Source organism: Oreochromis aureus, linkage group 17, assembly GCF_013358895.1.
Source record: "Oreochromis aureus strain Israel breed Guangdong linkage group 17, ZZ_aureus, whole genome shotgun sequence".
Taxonomy (NCBI): domain Eukaryota; kingdom Metazoa; phylum Chordata; class Actinopteri; order Cichliformes; family Cichlidae; genus Oreochromis; species Oreochromis aureus.
Window position 1 is genome coordinate 34,259,246 of NC_052958.1, and position 18,715 is coordinate 34,277,960.

The following is an 18,715-nucleotide window of genomic DNA, read 5'->3' on the forward strand; positions in this document are numbered from 1 at the left end:
TAGTTAGACTGCCACCCCTCTGCTGCTGGTTATATAGTGGATTTTTCTCTGTCACTTTGATATAACAACTAAACAACTAACTATAACAACTAAAATATTATAAACTGTATAGTATTATTATGTTTTTACTTTCTTGGATATAATTTGAGGATTTCAAAAATGTTTCATAGTCATATTTATATTGATAAGAAATCTAAAAATGTTTTTCATCATAAATGTATTCATGTTATGTGCATATTGTAGACTACTGGAATTGACTAATTCATATTCCTGATTACCATTGTTATTCCTGAAATGAAAAGAAACGGAAAAACACAAAGAAAAGAGATGACTACCTGGAAACCGATTCATTTATCTTTTTATCCCAAAGTCTGGACTATGCAGTCAGCCTTTTCCCCCCCACATTATTAAGCAATCTTAGGAATGTTCATTTATTACCAGGCGGCTTCTGACCTCCAAATCCAGTATCAGCTACAAAAAATGCGAAAATACGGAAGAAATAAACCTTTAATAATGCATAATACCCATCATAAATCTTATTTCAACCAGAGATGCCTTCACTGTGCCTGGGAAATCTGGAATACATGATTCGACTTGTAACTACTAACAAGTGAGTAAAAACTGTGAGAGTAATATACCAAAAAACTTCCCGTCACATGTTAAAAAAAGGTCTTGGATGATGTGCAACAGGATTATTAAAACGCGCTTGATTACTGAACGGATGATCGGTAAAAAGTGAAGATGTCAATTATTTCCATAGTCTTCATGAACGCATCATAACTGTCGGTTGCAACGTCAGAAATCCAGCGACCAATGAGTAGTTGAAACGAAGACTTGGTGAGTGACGTATACAGGAAGCGAAACAGATTTCAAAAGTGTTTCAATGTACCGATTTTTATTGTTTATTTCTTCCACAAATCCTCATTTTACCGAGTAAAGCTATGCAGACTTGGAGTCTCGTATCAATTTGCGTGTTGCTTGCCATTATTGCGAGATGGGGAGTTTCGCTAAATTCATATTCAGGTAGGAAAATTGTGGAGGTCGGCGTTTAAACACTACTTTCCCTTGGTACAGTGCTATTTGTTTCAGCGAAGCCCGTTTATACTAGTCAAAACAATGCTTTCAAATTGTTTTAACCGTATCAGAGTGACTCTTTCAGTAGTTAGCGTCCACTCAGTGATTTAAAAACTTGTTAGCGCGGATGTGTTGTGTTTTGTGGTGGCCATTCATTCATGATGCAAACTTCATATTCATCACACTGACGGCTCAATGATTTTCCTCCAGGGGCGGGGAAGCCTCCCATGTTCGGCGATTATGAAGCTCAGAGGCACTGGCAAGAAGTGACCTACAACCTCCCTATTCAGGAATGGTCAGTCTAGCACCTCCCGGTGTTTATTCACAGGACCTGTTTGTAGTAACTGGGTCTTATTACAGGTCACGGATTTGATAAATGTACTGTGACACTCAAGACGCACATTACTAACATGTGCTGTTCTTGCTCTTGTGTCCAGCTTACTACAAGTTTGAGATGGATTGATGTGCGAAATATTAAATACGGATAACATCAACAACAGTTTTTCCTATATACAGCACACGCTACATTGCTTATGCAGTATGAAACAGTTTTACTGATGAAACTATGTGACCTTTCTGCTCCCCCAGGTACTTCAATACTACAAACAATGACTTGAACTACTGGGGTCTTGACTATCCTCCCCTCACCGCTTACCACAGCTGGATCTGTGCTTATATGTAAGCCATTTGGATTATTTAAAAAAGGATCTTTCACATAATATTTGAATGTTAATTTAGTAGAGCATACCATGGGAGAAATGTTAAGGTACAGTGATGTAATAACACAGCTGCCCACTTTTAGGAACTATTAAAGTTAAGTATTTGTACATTTTCTGTGAGGAAAAAAAAAAAAAAAAAATCAAAGTATATGCTTTGTTGTTTCTGCAGAGCCAAAACAATAAACCCTGAATGGGTGGAACTCCACAAGTCCAGAGGTTATGAAAATACACAGCACAAGTTATTCATGAGAACGACAGGTATTGTAACTATGATAGGTGAAAGAAAAAGAAAAGCATTCATAATCCATGTCTACTTCATATTTACAGCAATGTGTGTGGTTATACCTGTATAGATATTATGCCCAAATCACCCGAATCGTTCACATCATTGTATACCAATGGACCTTTTCTGTTACTTTGTATAACATAAATTTGAGATCATGCAGTCTGTATTTTTTTCTTTTTGTTTCAGTCTTAGTTGCAGATTTGTTGATATACATCCCTGCGGTGGTTTTATACTGTTTATACCTGACTGATGGATCCTCTAAGAAAAAGGTCAGAGACGTGCTGAGCATGAAATGATTAGTTTTCAGTTAAAGACCCAGACCAGCCCATTTTCTCTCAGTCTGGGAACCCACCCTTATTAAAACAGATTACAGCACTAGACCTCCAAATTGGGAAATTATGGCGTCATTATTGTAAGTTAATCTGGTTATATGATGTTATTACATTTCCAAGAAGTTATTACAGTTCAGCTGGTCTTCATACATTTACAGTACAGTCAATTTGAAGGGATCATTTCTAATGTTTTGACGGTGTCTTATATTATCAAACAATGAAAGAGGAACAGTAGTTAAACAAGCTTCTCACAGGATTTGATTTTAAAAGGTTGTGTTTTTACTGCTGCGTTGAATTAAAATGTCTGCCCTTTTCCCTTTTTAGGTTTCCATTATGTTCTGCTTTCTACTGTACCCAGGATTAATTCTCATTGACTACGGACATTTCCAGTATCCTTTATGCACATGTGCATTCCTATTGTAAATTGTATTGTTGTATATTATATGTACCATTAAGGTTGTTCTGTGTTTTAATTAAATTGAATGTAATATGAAATAACGACCTACAAAGGTATCACACTTGAAAGCTCCAATCATAATAAAGTGTAGTGAGTTATATTTAAATGCACTGCTCAAAACAATTAAAGGATAAAACAGATCAAATCTCAATGGGGAAAAAATCATCCTGGATATCTATAACTGATATGGACTGGGTCATGTGTTAGGAATGAACTTTGTGCTCCTTGCACAAAGGAGCAGACACTGATCCTGCTGGTGGGTTAAGGACCTATGGTGCTGTCCAGCTCTCCTAGAGTAACTGTCTGTCTCCTGGAATCTCCTCCATGCTCTTGAGACTGTGCTGGGGGAGACAGCAAACCTTATGGCATATTGATGTGCCATCCTGGAGGACTTGAACTACCTGTGCAACCTCTGTAGGGTCCAAGTATCACCTCATGCTACGAGTAGTGATACTGTCCCTAGGCAAATACAAAAGTAGGGGGAAAAAATAATCTCAGTGACTTCCACTTGTAAAACCATTCCTGTTTTGGGGGTTGCCTCATTGTTGCCCCTCTAGTGCACCTGTTGTTAATTTCATTAACACTAAAGCAGCTGAATTAACAACCCCTCTTCTACTTAACTGACCAGATCAATATCCCAGAAGTTTAACTGACTTGATGCTGTACTCTGATTAAAAAGTGTTCCTTTCATTTTTTTAGCACTGTATATATTTGCAGCACCTTTTGAGTTTAGTTCACTGAGAAACAGAGATGTAAGCATTTAAAATATTTTAACAACATAAAAATATACATTTATTTTACTGAGTTATATAACACAACTTCCCACAGCTTGTTCCATGGGGCAGATTTGGCACCACAGCATATCTATGGAAACGCTTAACAGCTGATCCTAGGATGGATGTGGAATTTCTGCATTTTTTGCTATTCATATTTCTTACATACAGTAGGTTCAATAGGATGAAAAACTTGTGTTGTTCTGTCTTATCACAATAGATTTGCAAAAACAGTTTGAAGAGATGAAGAACACACCAGCTTACCAGGCTGTTATTATTGTAATTCAGCCACTGCTAAATACAACAATGAAAAGATGACGATGTGCACACTACCCAGCAGAACTTAGGATCAGCAGCTATTTTCTCGATCGCTTGTTATACATCTGCAACATTAAGTTGTTTACCTCCAGAAAACTTGCCCTTCCAGACCAACATTAACCTTAACAGTATCAGATACAACGGAGTGAGCCTGGGTTTTGCCCTGTGGGGGATTCTGGCTTTGGGTCTGGGCTGGGATGTGTTGGGCTCCATGGCTTTCTCTCTGGCTCTCAACTACAAACAGATGGAACTGTACCATGCTTTGCCTTTCTTCTGTTACCTTCTGGGAAAGTGCATCAAAACAGGCCTGATGGGCCGAGGGTGAGTCTTATTATTTCCTTTCATAATGAGGATGATTATTTTTTGCATTGACGCATAGTCCAGATGTTCATCTCCAACCTCACCCACAATTTTAGCACTGATTAGATAATAGTATGATTCAAAGGTCCACTTGGGGTCCATTTGTCTTGGCCTTCAAACAATAATTCTGATTGCTACAGTGCCAGACAGGACGGGCAAAAAAAAAAAAAAGATAATAGTATGATTGAAATACTGTAAGCTAAAATGATGAGAATGGTTACTACTTTAATCGTTACTAAATCCCAGTGTTGTGTCATAAAGCGATTTCCAATATTTTTAGGTGTTTTCTATGTGTAATACATTTGCTTATGTTGGTAAATAGACTGTTATCAACAGGATTTTCTGCAAGGGTTACATATATAAAAAAAAAAGAAAAGAAATGTCCTATTTTGTACGGGTATACTTATGACTTTTAATTTTTGTACCTGCATTATAATCAGTCCAGTCTTTTTTGGCCACTTAAAATGTCTCGATAGAGCTGTGATGTTATTTTTGTTGCGGTATCTGCTGCCCTCTTGGTCAGATCTCCCTTAAAAATATTTAAGAGTGAAACTCCTTGCCCAGATGAATAAAGGATATATAAAAGTCACTTTGCCAAAAACTGATTTTGATCTTGTAACGGGAATGCTCTTTCTGGCTCAAAATGGCTTGTTATCATTATTGAGAGATATGTTTGACAGATTATAGGCCAACAAGTTATTTACAGCAGTTGAAATATGGGAAATTGTTTTTTGTCAAATATTGTAAATTACTTTTTGGAAGACGATCACTTTTAAGCACAACACTGGCAAGCATTTTAGTGTGCTGATGGTAACATTAAATTCAAAGTGCTGCTATGTGGAAGAAAAGCAACAGCATTTAAGAACAAACAAACAAAAAAACAATATTGTTTTTACGGTGCTTAACAATTTTTTTTAGATGTAAGGTTTATGTCATAGCTGCCCAAAATTAACAGTATTGGTAATTACCAAAACATTTTTTTTCTGTTGAACATGTGCAAACTCTTTAATCAAAATTATATTTTAAATGCTACATTATGCTATAATTAGTGTTTTTACCCATGAATTTTTTTAATTTACTGTTTAACAAAAAAGCTGAAAAAAACAGTTAAGCACATTATTGTTTTTTGATTAAAATGCCAAATTACACTTACTCATTGACATTACTCAAGAGAAAAATAAGTTTTAGTTTTTGAATGTTACACTTGATTAATTTCTAAATTCTCAGAGAAGTTCAATGTGCCGGCTCAAATTTGGGTATAAAAACCTGTATGTAGTTTGTTGTTTTCCTAATAAGGAACAATATATTTCTTTTAGTTTTAAACAGGTGATTTAATAAATTTGTTGAGCACTGTACTTTTGTTCATTAAATTTAAAAAGCAATCAAATAAGGTAACACAGAAGACTCTTTGGCTTTACAGTTTGCAGATGGATCATGTTTATATATATGTGTGCATACTTGCCTTTCCCCCACACGCTGCGATCAGTGATGCCCTTCACTAGAGGCGAACGCAAAATGTCTCAAGAGGACTTATAGTAATGACTGTGACATCCTGAATGTTCAAGTCTACATTTGTTGCTTGTACTCTGTGATCACTGTGCACATAAGTTTCAACAGAATGCCCACACTAGATATGTAATGTCAGTGTATAAGACAGCAGTGTCCTCAGGAGTGTCACAGAATGACTGAGGTAATCAGATTGGATGCTGTTACTAGTGTGTCCAGTGTCTGTTTATCTAGTAACAATGTACCAAGGGCATTTAGTAGCAAATGGAGAGCTGGATTAGAAGGCCCGGGGGGAAGATATGTCCAGATGACACTCTGGCCATGCCCAAACTCCTCAGCTATGCCTGTGTGTGCAACTTCACCAGCAGCTTCACAGTTACAGCTGACAAGATATCCTGACCTACACTGAACACTTTCAGCTGATGCATGGCTTTCACTGCATTCCTCAACACAAGGGTCAAAGCCCAAATTTAGGACTTGCACACAGTATGTGTGAACTGTTTTCACAGACAATTTTAAAGTAAATACTAAAGCATTTGGGGGGAAGTGATTATAGGAAGTGGGGAAATTATTAGTAATTGCTTGTTTTTATTAGTTCATTATTTATGACATATGTTTATTTACTCTCCTGGTTGTCTTTTCATGTAGGCTTTTCTTGCTGGTGAGGATTGGTGTAACAGTGTTGGCGACTTTTGCCCTCTGCTGGTTGCCCTTCCTGGCTGAACCCAGCCAGGCCATGCAGGTGGTCAGGAGGATTTTTCCCGTGGCTCGGGGTCTGTTTGAGGTAACGTATAGTTCCTTAAATCAAAGGTTTACCAAAAAACCACATCTGACAAGCATAATATTAAAAAGAAAACACGTATGCTTTTGTCATAACAACATCTGCATTCTATTTACACTATACCTGCTTCCCTTAAGCAGTGTTATTAGAAATGATAGCATACATTTTCATTGCTATGCAGATGATACCTAACTTTATCTATCCAAGCCAGAAGGCACACATTAATTCGTAAAACTGCAGGAACATCTTAAATTTATAAAGATTTCTGCTTATAAATTCAGATAAAACTGAGATTATTTTACTAAAAATCTTAGAGACTTGGTTTCTAACTAGTGTGGATGGTATCACCTTGGTCTGAAGTAACACTATGAGGAATCTTGGAGTTGTTTTTGACCAGGTTATGTTCTTCAGTGTGCATACTAAAAAATATTTAGGACTGCTTTCTTGAATTTTTACAAGGATATCTCTAAAATTCGAAACATCCTGTCACAGAGTGATGCTGAAAACCTAGTTTATGCATTTATTACTTCTACATTGGACCAACCAATAGCCCAACGTATTATTGGACTATTGGTTGGTTCTAAAAAAAATCCCTTAAACATTTAACCAGAATAGTATTATTGTAGGGAGGTTACTGTTGTTGTGATTTGGCACTATATAAATAAAATAGAGGTGAAACTAATACTAGCAGTGTTAATCAGCAATTATTTTAATCAAATATAAAACAATTCCACATACAACCAGTGACATGTATTTTGACTTTAAAAATTTCCATTGTGGGTTAAGCCAGCATGGATGCAGTTATGTTTCTGTTTTATCAAAGCAAATTGCTGTGATTAATACCAGCAACTTCACATCTTATGATCACTGGTATATGACTTGTCTTTGGGCTGAGAATTACTGTGAAATGTCATTTCTTATTAAAGGATTTACTGGCCAGAGTGCGATCAGTCAAGAGTCTGCGTTTTCTAAGGAGTGACATTTTTTCTGAGAAACCTAATTTCATGGTGTTTCACTGTTTCGAGCATTAAGCTGTTACCAATGTTAGAAACAACACACACGGCACTACTCCGCTATTGCACTGATTCCATACTCACAGCATGGCGAAATACCCTTCCATCCACTAGCGCTTAGCCGCTTGGAAACAGATACCCTGCAGGATCAAAGAAAACAGTGGAATAAAACTGTGAAAGGTCAGGAGATCAGTTTCACTCTATCTCCGGGAGGTGTCGGGGTTTGGGGTGTACAGTAGGAGGATAGAGATAAATCTCACTAATTTATGACCAAGTTGTTTTCGCCACCTCATAGCACAGCCATGTTCTAGCCATACGAACCAATGAGTGTGGTGGACGCAACACTTGAAGGCATATCAGAGCACGTCGGACAGCTGCTTTCACCTACTGACTACATGTTCAGAAAACAGACACATAAGCGTATGTTTGACTGTTTTGCAAGAACAAACGTACATGTTTGATATACAGTGGTCACCCACTTATAGCCTGGTCACTGGAATATGATATTAATTAAAAAAGGAAAGTGATGGCGAACAAGAATACTTGAAACACCTCCGCAGTCACAGTGATGAAAGCGGCCGAGGTGAAGTAACTGCGTGCGTGTGACTGACAGCTCGGAGGCCAAGCTTTGCGGCTCTCGTTTCTGAAACCCTGTAACCCCCTCTTGTCCCCGTTCCCGAGGTGGAACCCACCACAAGGTGTCACGGATGTGAGAAGTAATTGAAAATTCTGCCGGGGGAGCGGCTGGCATCGTGCACCGCGGCAGTATTTGTTCAACGAAATGGTTCAAACATAATACACAGGGTGTGAGAGACACTATGCTCGCCTGTGACGACAGCACGAAGGGGGCTGCTGGGGGCAAGTTGTCCTGAACTAATTGTGAAATTGTGCACGTAAGCAGACGCCTCGGACAAGGGGACAGGGCGAGAAGGGGCGGTGGGGAAGAAGAGGGCTGGTGACTGGTGGTCCCGGTGACTTCTGGGGGGGAGCAGTTGTAAGTTTACCCACTGAGCTGCATTCTAGCGTCTCACATTGCTGCCTGCACACAAAAATGGCACCAAATGCTTCTCCCTGTGAAATTCCATGCTAGTTTATAGGTGAAGGAGGCTGCACCGCTCTCGCTCAGCCCACCCTGACATTCATGTGTTGCCGGCTGCACTGCTGTAACAGTTATTTGGAGCAAGGAGGCAGAAAGGAAGGACAGAGGGATTGGGCTGAGATAACACAGCACTGGACGGCCCTGTGCTGCTGACTACGTTGCCATTAAGATCGGCACAGCTGTGCAGCCAGCAGCTGTAGAACAGAAGAGAGGGAAGAGGCCAGAAATAGATTTTTTAGATAGAATCACACAGTGAAAACATCCACAGCCTCTGTGATGTGTGATATCATGGCGCACACTGGTGGCTTTGGCCTCGATATCCCTGCACAACTGCTTAAGCACTTAAATCAGCTGAAGCACACACAATGAGCTCCTCATCTGATATCAGCTTTAAACCACAAGTACTTTTCAGCTGGTATTAAAGAGGAAGCTTCACACATACCATGTACTGTATCATATACATATATATATGTATATATAATTTCAGTCATCTTAGAAATCAGGCACATTATTAACAATGCAGAAGTGACACTAATATGAGAAATTGTACGACTTTTGATTAATAATGATAATAGTAAATAATATAAATGTTTATATGCTTATTTTTTCCATAACATCCTCTGGATTCAGCCTCCCAACAATTAAAATTTGCTCCTTCTTTTTTGTTTCAGATATATATATTTTAAATTTGATAGCTGTATTTTGGATTATAGTTTGAAAACATCCCTTCATGCTCGAAATTATGTCTTCACTTTACTGTTGCCTGACATTTATCAGCAAAGCAACAAATCAAAAAGATAACAGCTATTGTCAGAAAATAGAATTCAAAGAAAGTAACTGGCTTTTTTCCTAATATATCGACTTCACGTACTGTTTGTTTTTCTTTGGTTGGTCTGTGTCTGCTGGTTAAGCAGAATCTACTTCTGAAAACTTGATCTCAAAACCCAGAGGTTACAAATAAGCCCCATGCTTTTCCTGACAGGAGAGAAAATGTTTGATGGAGGGTTATGAATAAATGTCTTCCCACAGAGGAATTTTGTTACACTTTCTGAGAAGGAATAATTTTTTAGAACAATTACTTCTTTGTGTTTCCTGGCACTTTTTATTTGACCAAGGTGTGTGTGTGTGTGTGTGTGTGTGTGTGTGTGTGTGTGTGTGTGTGTGTGTGTGTGTACAGGATAAAGTGGCCAACACATGGTGCAGCCTGAACACCCTGATAAAGATCAAATCCATTTTGTCAGGTGACTCTCAGCTCTACCTCAGGTGATCCTCTATCTGTTTAACAAGTTTCACTTTATGTTTTCTTTTCTCTGTTGTGCTGCGCAAGCCCCCCCCCCCACAGTTCCTCTCTCTCTCCCTTTGTTGGATTTTTTCCTCACTCCTTTCATTTCCTGAAAAGACCAAGCTTGCCCTTGGGGATAAAGACAGTAATCCAGTGGTTGGAAATAAGGTCATCACTAACATCTCATGAGGAACTTTTGAACATAAAGTCATTGATCTCTTCGAAAATGTGGTGACAACATTTTAAAACACCCGAGAAATATTGAAAAGAAAAATGTCCGACTAAATCGATGTGACAGTGAGGTTTTATTGTTTGTTTGTTTTAGCATAATAATGGATCTTGTGTGCTAATTTAATTCTAATGTAGGTATGAAAGAGAGGCTGATTCTCCACATACATTAGAAGTTATCTTGACCAAAAGTCGGGGTCCTGTGCAGCCACGCTTAGAAAAACTTTTTGCAACAGTTGCGTCGTGGTGGAGCCTGCTTAAATAACCCAGCACGCTAAATTTAGGAGTCCTGCGTTCGCAGCATGGACACATTTCTGCCAGACTGCTAAGTCTGGGGATCAAGTTAGACTTCTTTTACTGTCGTGCATTTGAAACAAATGAAAAACACTGCTGTCTTTATGGCGCACAGGGTGGATTGCTAAATGCTCTGCTCTGGGTGTACACCATACATAAAATGAATCAGCTGTGTAAAGTGATACAGCTCCATCCAGACAGCATAACCCTGCCCTACACATAACACACGAGTAGCACACTTCCTTTCATACACAATAAATATCCACTTACAGGTCTGCCATTACTCCTGTGTATATTGTACATGTACACTTCTTTCTGTCTTCTATGATTTGTAGTTTAAAACACATTGTTGACACCTCAAACTAACTCACGGCCTGACCTTTCAGCACATTTATACACACTGACTCCAACATGTTTTTTTCTCATGCTTCTACCCCCAGAAGGTGACAATTGAGGGTTACTGCCTGGTAACCCTAAGCAGGGGCCATTATTTTGGTCCATAACGGCACAGCACACAACTAAGTTACAGATCAGAGGGCTGTCTAAAAAGAACTGTGGCATGAACTGAGAGTTAAATGCTGATATTCATACCAATACCAATTAATGAAAACAAATTGTGCTGTTTTTATGTATTTTGTTGGCTTGGTAAAATAATAATCTATTAAGTCTTCATTAAAAGCTTTCCAATGCATCCATGTCCACCCAGTTCATAACACTTACATACAAACCTTGAAATGTCATGCAAATGCTATTGAGAATGATATTGCCTACATAGCACAGCTGATACTGTTTTTTTTTCTTCAGTAACTTCATCTTCCATCTTCATTTGTTTTTCAGTCTTGCCTGCACTCTCCTGGCGGTTCTACCTTCCTGTATCAGGCTGTTAACAAAACCAACCTTCTGGCACTTTAAACTGGCTTTGGTGAGTGTTTTTTGCATTCAGCATTGGGCTGTTTTTAAGCCAGTGAGATTTTGGCTCAAAATATCATATTTAATTTAACGAACCCAGTTTCTTTTTTGAGAAAACGATCTCGAATATGTTTCTCTTCCTTCCCTTTGTAATAAAAAGTGTATTATTAAATATAGCAGTTTTACTGATAGCCCCAATGTCACTTTAAGGTCAATTCATCCCTGGCGTTCTTCCTCTTCTCCTTTCAAGTCCATGAGAAGTCCATCCTTTTGGCTGCCTTGTAAGTACAAAGAAGATAATTGTAACTTCTTGAGGTTTGTCTCATTGGGTGACAAATGTAAATGGTACTTTCTCTGTCTTGTAGCGATATCTGAAATATTCATGAGTATAGATTTAATTTCTACTCACAAAGGAGCCATTCGCCTTGTCAAATCTCAGATTATGTCGTACAGAATTATAATGGTTTCAAATCATGTTCGCTTTGTAAAAATGACGTCATCCTCCTGCTGTACCCCCAGATTTCTTTTTAAGTACCGAGAAGTTATTCACCTCTGTCATCACAGATAGGAACCCTGCTTCCACTGCCATGATTTGTGCTGTGTCAGAGCTGGGTCATATTTAACAGGGTGAAAGCAGCACTAAAAGAAGTGAGGTGTGTGTGTGTGTGTGTGTGTGTGTGTGTGTGTGTGTGTGTGTGTGTGTGTGTGTGTGTGTGTGTGTGTGTGTGTGTGTGTGTGTGTGTGTGTGTGTGTGTGTGTGTGCTTCATTATCATTTAAATCCATATGTAGAAAGCTGTAGGTGGGGTGAAAAGCCTGGGATAGATTTGACAGCGAGGGATTTGGTTCCTAGATCTGGGCTCATCTATTAATCTAGATTAGGGTAGATTGTTGCTTTATTAACTATTGAGTTATATCTCCCACCTGTCCTCCTGAATCAATCAGTAATACATGTCCAGGGATTAGGAAAGAATGGTAGGCGGCAGCTCGGGGTGTTGTTTGCGCAGGATCAATTATTGGGCTGTAACAGGATCGCCGAAGAGCACTGACTGTAATTATGGGCTCGGGGACTGATGGAAAGTGCCCCCTTTGAGCAGAGTGTACAACTTGCACTGAAGCGGGCTAGCAAGTTCAATTAGCAATAGGCTTAAACGCATATGAAGACAGACGCACGCGCATGTGACACATGCGGTCATAAATATATCATTGCAACTTCTTGGCAAAACATTGGCAGTTCTTCAAATGAAAATAGATAACTTAGCTAAAGTGTAAAAGATGTATTCTCGAATGAAATAATGTGGTACAACAAATGCTGACTGACTTGTAAATACTTGTAAGTGGATGTTTGATCAGCTCAGTAGCTGTTTAATAGTTTAATAGATTAATAATAGTTTAATATTCTTTTCACTCTAGTCTTGTCTAATCGCAAAAGTCACTGCAGTCTATTTAATACTGAGTGCATCTGAATTTCTTTTTCTAGGCCTGCCTGTCTCCTGCTGAATGACCTCCCCTTGATGGCCCTTTGGTTCCTACAGGCCTCGACATTCAGGTAAGAACGAAAGTCTTTTGAAATCACTGACAACACACAAAGGTTGGAAGATTAACAAATAAAAACAGGCTATCTGTTGTTAGATTTGTTTCTAAATCTTATTTACTGCAACTTGGATAATAGAATAATAGAGTTATGTAATTATACTTATTTTTATGATGGGAAAAAGTTCAGCAATTACAATTAGGAGAAAATCAAACTAATCAGAACTTGCCAAAAATTTTAAATTTCAACAGCAAGACTGTTTAACTTGTCAAAGAATAAATTGCACAACAAGTGTCTTTTTGCCCACTTTATTACTCATATCCTCTAGTTTTCTATCTCTCATTTAATGAGAAAAATAATAAAAATAATCCTGAAAAGTTAAATGGTGTGCTGTGTGGGTTGGAGCTAAGCACCATGAATGGAAAACACAAGTAGTGCTGCAAATGCTCCATCTAACTTTCACCAGCTGTTGTTAAATTCTTCCGGCAGCACTAATTGTTGTGCGTGTGGTTTAGTATAAGGATATCTGGGGATTACACAGCATAGTCTGCATGCCTGCTGTCTAAGTGTGTGTTGTGTAGGGACAGGAGGTCATTCTGTAGCTGCTCCCCTGTACAGTCTGCCTTGGACTTTCACATTATCTGCATCCTCTCCAGACTCATTTAAAAAAGAAAAAAAAATACATCTTTTGTTAGCAGAATTGGCTGAATGGATGGTCAAGCATGACCACTTTATGACCACTGAATGCAGCCAGTCAGTGTAAATGGAGGAAGTGTTAAACATTTATCTACTGAATAGAAGTTTTTTTGTTTGAGTCCAAATCTGAATAAGTAGTTTTTTGTCAGGGGAAAGGTTTTTATAAGCTGGGGCAATGTGTGATTCACTGTGAGTCAACTGTTGTTCTTGCCCATGGCCCTCTACTAAACTAAGATAAGCTCCTCGTGAATTACAGAGCCATCTCTCCCTGGGAGATGCATGCACATACAGGCCTGCAGGATAAAAACTGTTTGGCTTACTGCTGCACTTAACAAACTTTGCACTCAACTTAATGATGTTGATGGGTATGAAACTCTACTGTGCCCTCCATCAGCTGTAGGATCAAACTGATTTTTTCCAACAGACTTCATAATCATTTAAAAATCTGATGTTGTCCCTTTTCATTTCAGTTCAGTTTAATTTACTTTAATTTAATTGCATTTTATTTCTATAGCACCAAATTTACGAGGACAGTTGCTTTGCATTGTAAGGTTACCATAATACAGAGAAAACCCCAAGACTCAGACGAACGCCTACGAGCAAGCGCTTGGCGACTGTGGGAAGGAAAAACTCCCTTTTAACAGGAAGAAACCTCCAGCAGAACCAGGCTCAGGGAGGGCCAAGCATCTGCCACGACTGGTTCGGGGTGAGAGGAGGAAGACAGGACAAAAGACACATTGTGCCAATGTGTATAAATGTCCAGCTGTACCTTGCATGTAAAGGCAATACTGCAATAGCTATAATGTCTTCATGATACAAGAATCACATGTGATTCTTGCTTTTGGGGCTATATTACATTGATCTAAGCAAAGACATCAGCGTGAGTTCATGCCCATCCTCAGAACTATTCTGTCTTTATACAGGTGCAAATATTTTTGTTTGTAGAGAAACAAAGATGCCAAGAATGAAAAAGAATGTGAGACTGGGGGGTGCTTTTGGTGCTCTTCACTTTGTATTCATGTATTGGAACAGGACCATTGAGAAACATGATGTTCATTTTGGTCTGAACTACACACCTGTGAATTTTCATAACTATATTTTGCTATTGCTATGTGTGCAGTAGTTCCTGCTACAGTAGTTGAAACTGATCCTGCCATGACAACACAGACAGGCTTAAAATGTAATGAAATCTGCTATGCTTGTCCTTTTCTTGTCTTTGTGTGCAGCATGCTTCCTTTGTTCCTGAAGGACGGCCTGCTGGTGCCCTATATTGTGACCTCTTTGGGCTTCCTCTTCTTCAGCATCTATTTACTGTCTGCACTGGATCACTGTTCAGAGGATAAACTGAGACTGGGAGCTTACAACAAGCTGTTTTATTGGCTACCCAAGATGGACCTGGCCTTTATAGTGAGATGGAAGGTTAGTATTGAAGTGCTGTTATAATAATTCACATTATAGTTCCAAATATTCAGTGATTTGCTTGTTTGCACATCAAAAGAAACCATGCATCTATGAAATCTTGTAACTGTTTCACATTTACTCAAGAAATGTACCTGAGTACACTTAGGGGTTCTTCCAGTGTAAGGCCTGATTTAGATGGCCCCTGTAGGGAATCTTTGTAAAGCCTGTGACGTAATCTACAACGTAACTGCTAGCATTTATCTTTGTGCAATGTGACATGTCAATTAGCATGTGAGCGTGTCCAGTCCATTTGTTTCTGCCAGCCAATAGAAACAAATGAACTGCTGGAGCTTTTTCCCCTCCTGGATCTCGACTTTTTGTTGTGGCCACTTTTTTTTTCAAAAGTAGACATATTTTTCTTTCAGGTTTTTCCATTTCTTTGTACATTCCCTCACTTCTATGGCGACAGTCCTTATTCCTTATATTGAGATGATGATTGTTATGCTTTCATTGATTTTTTTTTAAAAACTGCGTATGCGGAAATGCACTGGAGGAATTGATCATACTGAACAGGTCAATCACAATAGTTGCAGGCTCCATCGACGTGACATGTAGTTACATTTCCATATCAGGTGCATGTCAGGTTATACCGTAGGGTTTCAGAGCGGTTTGCAGTAACGTAGCTACAGTGCAGATTTCTCACTGAAGCATAAATCCCCAATAAGATTCTTCACCCTTCTAGTTCACTACATATTTCACACTCACACATTTCATTTATAGTTACAAATCACTTGAATCCACTTATTTCATTAAAATATGATTCACTGTTACCAGTTGCACTAAATAATAGCGCGAAGAATTAAAATCCAGACATTAAATCAAAGTTACTAAATGTCAGTTTGTTAAGTCAAACAGCATTGGTTTTGGCTGTGTGTGGTGCTGTCCCACAGATGTGTGTAGATGGGGTTAATGTTTATAATTATGGTTGCTGTTTTAGTTTGTTTCTACTAAAGGTTATTAAAGGTCATTCAGATTAAATTAGACTTTGACCCAAAGACAGACTTCACACAAGTAGAAAAAGCAGGTAAAACTCCAGCACGACCCTAATATGAACTATTTTTCATTAGCGGGATTTAACGCTTCATATTTTAAGCGTGGTTTCCTTCATGTTGTTGCTTGCTTATAATAAGGGCTTGGCTTTGCAGTTGGCAAACAAAGACAAAGACATGTTTTCTCTGGTACATAGTGGGTGGAGGATGTACAGATGATACATTTGTAGTAAGTAGAGTGCTGATATCAGGGTCCCAGTGGCACTAGACCTAAATTGCAACTGTGTGAGAAGACATGCCCGACTGTATAAATAAATATCATGTGCTGGTGTAAGCTGTGTAAGCTGTCCAGGGATGAACGCTGCTGCCAACCAAAGAATTATTTATCGCTTATTTAAGTTTCCATAGCGTCTGAAGTGGCCTCTCCGCCGACCCCTTAGCGACAGGGGCACTGGTGGGGTGTTGGAGATTAGGAGAAGGTGTCTTTTTATAGCACGTGTCATTAACACAGGTTTGCCTAGATATATTTATTTACACAAGCAGCATAAATAGCGAGCCCCAATGATGGGGATAAGGTTTCATGGGTTTTGGGCGGTTGGCAGGCACGAGGTGCTTCCTGCACCTCACAGACTGATCTTTGGGTCATAAAGCGCAAGCAGATAGATGAATGATGTGACGCTCACCATCACATCTGTTTGCAAATCTGTAACGAGATAAAAAGCAGTGACCGTACCTTGAAGAAAAAAAAATCTAATTTGCTGTAATATGATATTGCAGGCCTCGTTTCTTTATAGCACCTCTCAAGTGACTAATTTGATGTCTGTCACTTAGTTATAAATATTCAATGTCATATGAGCTCTATTTTAAATTAAATTACTGGTTTGATGTTATGTGTATAGTTAGTGTTAAGGGGAAAGTCAACAGTTTGTTTATACCCTGGGGTAATCACTTTTTACATGTTTCTAAATCAAAAATTTCATTTGATAACTATTCAATTTATTTTAAGAGTTCTCTGCATAAAAGATTTGGACTAAAGGCTGTTATTTTCATGAATACAGTTGTAAAAGATATTTGTGTCACAGCAAGATATTTTTAAGCCAAGCTTTTTTTCCAAAAGTTTTGATCAGTTCTTAAATTTTTGCTTAGCTGCCACGGAGATCCCATCTTTGACCAAAGGCACAGAATTAAGCTTGTTTCCTCACATAAGTGTCTTTTTTCCTGTTTCCCTCCCCCCACCCCCCAACTGGTCCCAACACATGGCTGCCCCTCCATGAGCTTGGTTCTGCTGGAGGTTTCTTGCTGTTAAAAGGGAGTTTTTCCTTCCCACTGTCTTCAAATGCTTGCTTACAGAGAGTCATCTTTTACTCTAATATTGTAGCGTCTTTACCTTACAATATAAAGGACCTTGAAAGAGGTTTTCAGTGTAAATGAAGGCACTGGCTAAGTAACTAACTTAGTAGGTGAACTTGTTTTGCTAGACTAGCATGAGATGCTTCCTTTTATGTTCTAAACCAGTACGTAATCCACAGTTTTTTCTGGGCCTCTGTGCTTTTTATTATGATATCAGCACTTAGCATGGTCTTGTAACTCCCAGTCTCATTTCAATGCGCTAACAACCACACTGCCTTTATCTCTTACAGTTCTACATCAGCATTGCAGCCATGGTTGGCCTGAGTATCGCAACCGCAGTTCTGATCCCTCCGCCCCATCTGCCGGACTTGTTCCCAGTCTTAGTATCCACTACAGCTTTCCTGCATTTTTTGGGAACTTTTATACATTTCAATGTGGTTCAGTTCAGTGAGCCTCCCAGCAGAAAGAGCCAGAAGAAGAGCAACTAAGTCACGCCACAGGTGAAGGTGTTGATCTAATTTTACACCAGTAAAGTCAGCGTTACACACTAAGGTATATCTGCTTTTAAAGTGCATGAGGCCTTTTACCCATGCCTTTGTGTACAAAATACAAAATAACACAAGTGCTTATTAAAGAGTTGGATAAATGGCATTTCAGAAGAATTGTGACATGAAATGAAAGGAAATTTTTCAGTGTGGACCAATGAATTTAGTGCAGTTCAAAGACAAATCTTATATGTTGTCAAGGTCACGAAATGTAATTTGGCTAAAAATGACTCGAGTCATGTGAAATGAACCTACCTTGTTGAATTATTTGCCTGGACTACTCATACATTACAAAGAAATACACATATTCCTGGCTAACCTGGCATCGTATGGCCTATACTGACTTATAGGCCTGTATGCCTTGGCCACAGGAGGCAGGCACAATAACATAAACACCTGTTATAATGTTTCCTTTTTATGGGGACCAGAAGTGTTGGTCTAATTTTATGGCAAATATTGACACCAAAGTTTGTGGTTATGTATAATCATATTATGAACTGTTTCTGTTATTTTATCCACATTATGCCCTTGAGGTGGTGGTAAAGATGCACCTGATGTGCTGCACTCAGGTCTCCCCATGTTGATATCCATCCATTCATTGTGAACTTTTCATTGAAGTTCATCGAACTATTTTTTTACTGTACATTTTTGCCTAACATTAAGGCTGTTTTGTACAAATGTAGTTTTTGCGAAAATAAATCAAATTTACCA

The 18,715-nt window shown here is 38.7% G+C and overlaps 1 protein-coding gene across 1 annotated transcript; it reads left to right on the plus strand.

Moving 5' to 3' along the window:
• The first annotated feature begins 856 nt into the window (after nucleotides 1-856).
• alg6 (ALG6 alpha-1,3-glucosyltransferase) lies at nucleotides 857-18,715 on the plus strand. Its single transcript, XM_031760268.2, has 14 exons — nucleotides 857-1,023; nucleotides 1,285-1,369; nucleotides 1,663-1,752; nucleotides 1,963-2,051; nucleotides 2,266-2,348; nucleotides 2,736-2,800; nucleotides 4,095-4,280; nucleotides 6,474-6,609; nucleotides 9,896-9,981; nucleotides 11,360-11,444; nucleotides 11,642-11,712; nucleotides 12,910-12,978; nucleotides 14,886-15,078; nucleotides 17,750-18,715. Exons 1-14 carry the CDS (start codon nucleotides 942-944, stop codon nucleotides 17,945-17,947), a joined length of 1,518 nt encoding a protein of 505 aa, XP_031616128.1. The 5' UTR covers nucleotides 857-941; the 3' UTR covers nucleotides 17,948-18,715.